Source organism: Buceros rhinoceros, unplaced genomic scaffold, assembly GCF_000710305.1.
Source record: "Buceros rhinoceros silvestris isolate BGI_N320 unplaced genomic scaffold, ASM71030v1 scaffold18575, whole genome shotgun sequence".
In the NCBI taxonomy this organism is placed as follows: Eukaryota; Metazoa; Chordata; class Aves; order Bucerotiformes; family Bucerotidae; genus Buceros; species Buceros rhinoceros.
In genome coordinates this window covers 1-477 of record NW_010414783.1, presented here as the reverse complement: position 1 = coordinate 477, position 477 = coordinate 1, and the positions used below count along the sequence as shown (strand labels likewise).

At 57.4% G+C, this 477-nt stretch overlaps 1 protein-coding gene across 1 annotated transcript; it reads right to left on the bottom strand.

Annotated features, from left to right (window-relative positions):
* Positions 1 to 54: 54 nt before the first annotated feature.
* Positions 55 to 473, bottom strand: CHST14 (carbohydrate (N-acetylgalactosamine 4-0) sulfotransferase 14; the record flags this gene model as incomplete). The annotated part of the gene is given in 2 exon segments (XM_010137210.1): positions 55 to 248; positions 251 to 473. Coding segments are annotated over 2 exon segments (417 nt in total), but the record flags the coding sequence as incomplete, so codon positions are not given.
* Between the last annotated feature and the right edge of the window lie 4 nt (positions 474 to 477).

The following is a 477-nucleotide window of genomic DNA, read 5'->3' as shown; positions in this document are numbered from 1 at the left end:
TTACTTGCAGCAGCGGCTTCGTTAGCAGATCCTCGCGGCGTGGGCCGCAACGCCTCACTGCCGGCAGAACTCGCTGCTGATGTTGGGCAGGGGGTAGGCAAAGAGGGTGAAATCCAGGATGTATTTTGGTAACAGCTCTTTTATCAGCCGGCGCTGGGTGTTGCACAGGTAGTAATGGAGCGTTTTCTCCGTCACGGGGTTGTACCACGACTGCCGCTCGGGGAAGCGGACGAAGGAGGGTGACTTTTCAGCCGCTCGTAGGAGCCGATGAAGTCGTACCGCACGGCGCAGGGCTGGCACAGGTTGTAGATGGGCATCCAGTGCTCGTTCATCCTCTCGGCCTCCTCATCCAGCAGGTACCGAAGAAACTCGGAGAAGGTCACGTCGTCGCCTGCTGAATTCCCACCGTTCTTCCGATACCGCCTGATGATCTCCACCCCATACTTCTGCTGGTACTCCTTGATCTCCCCAAATTTA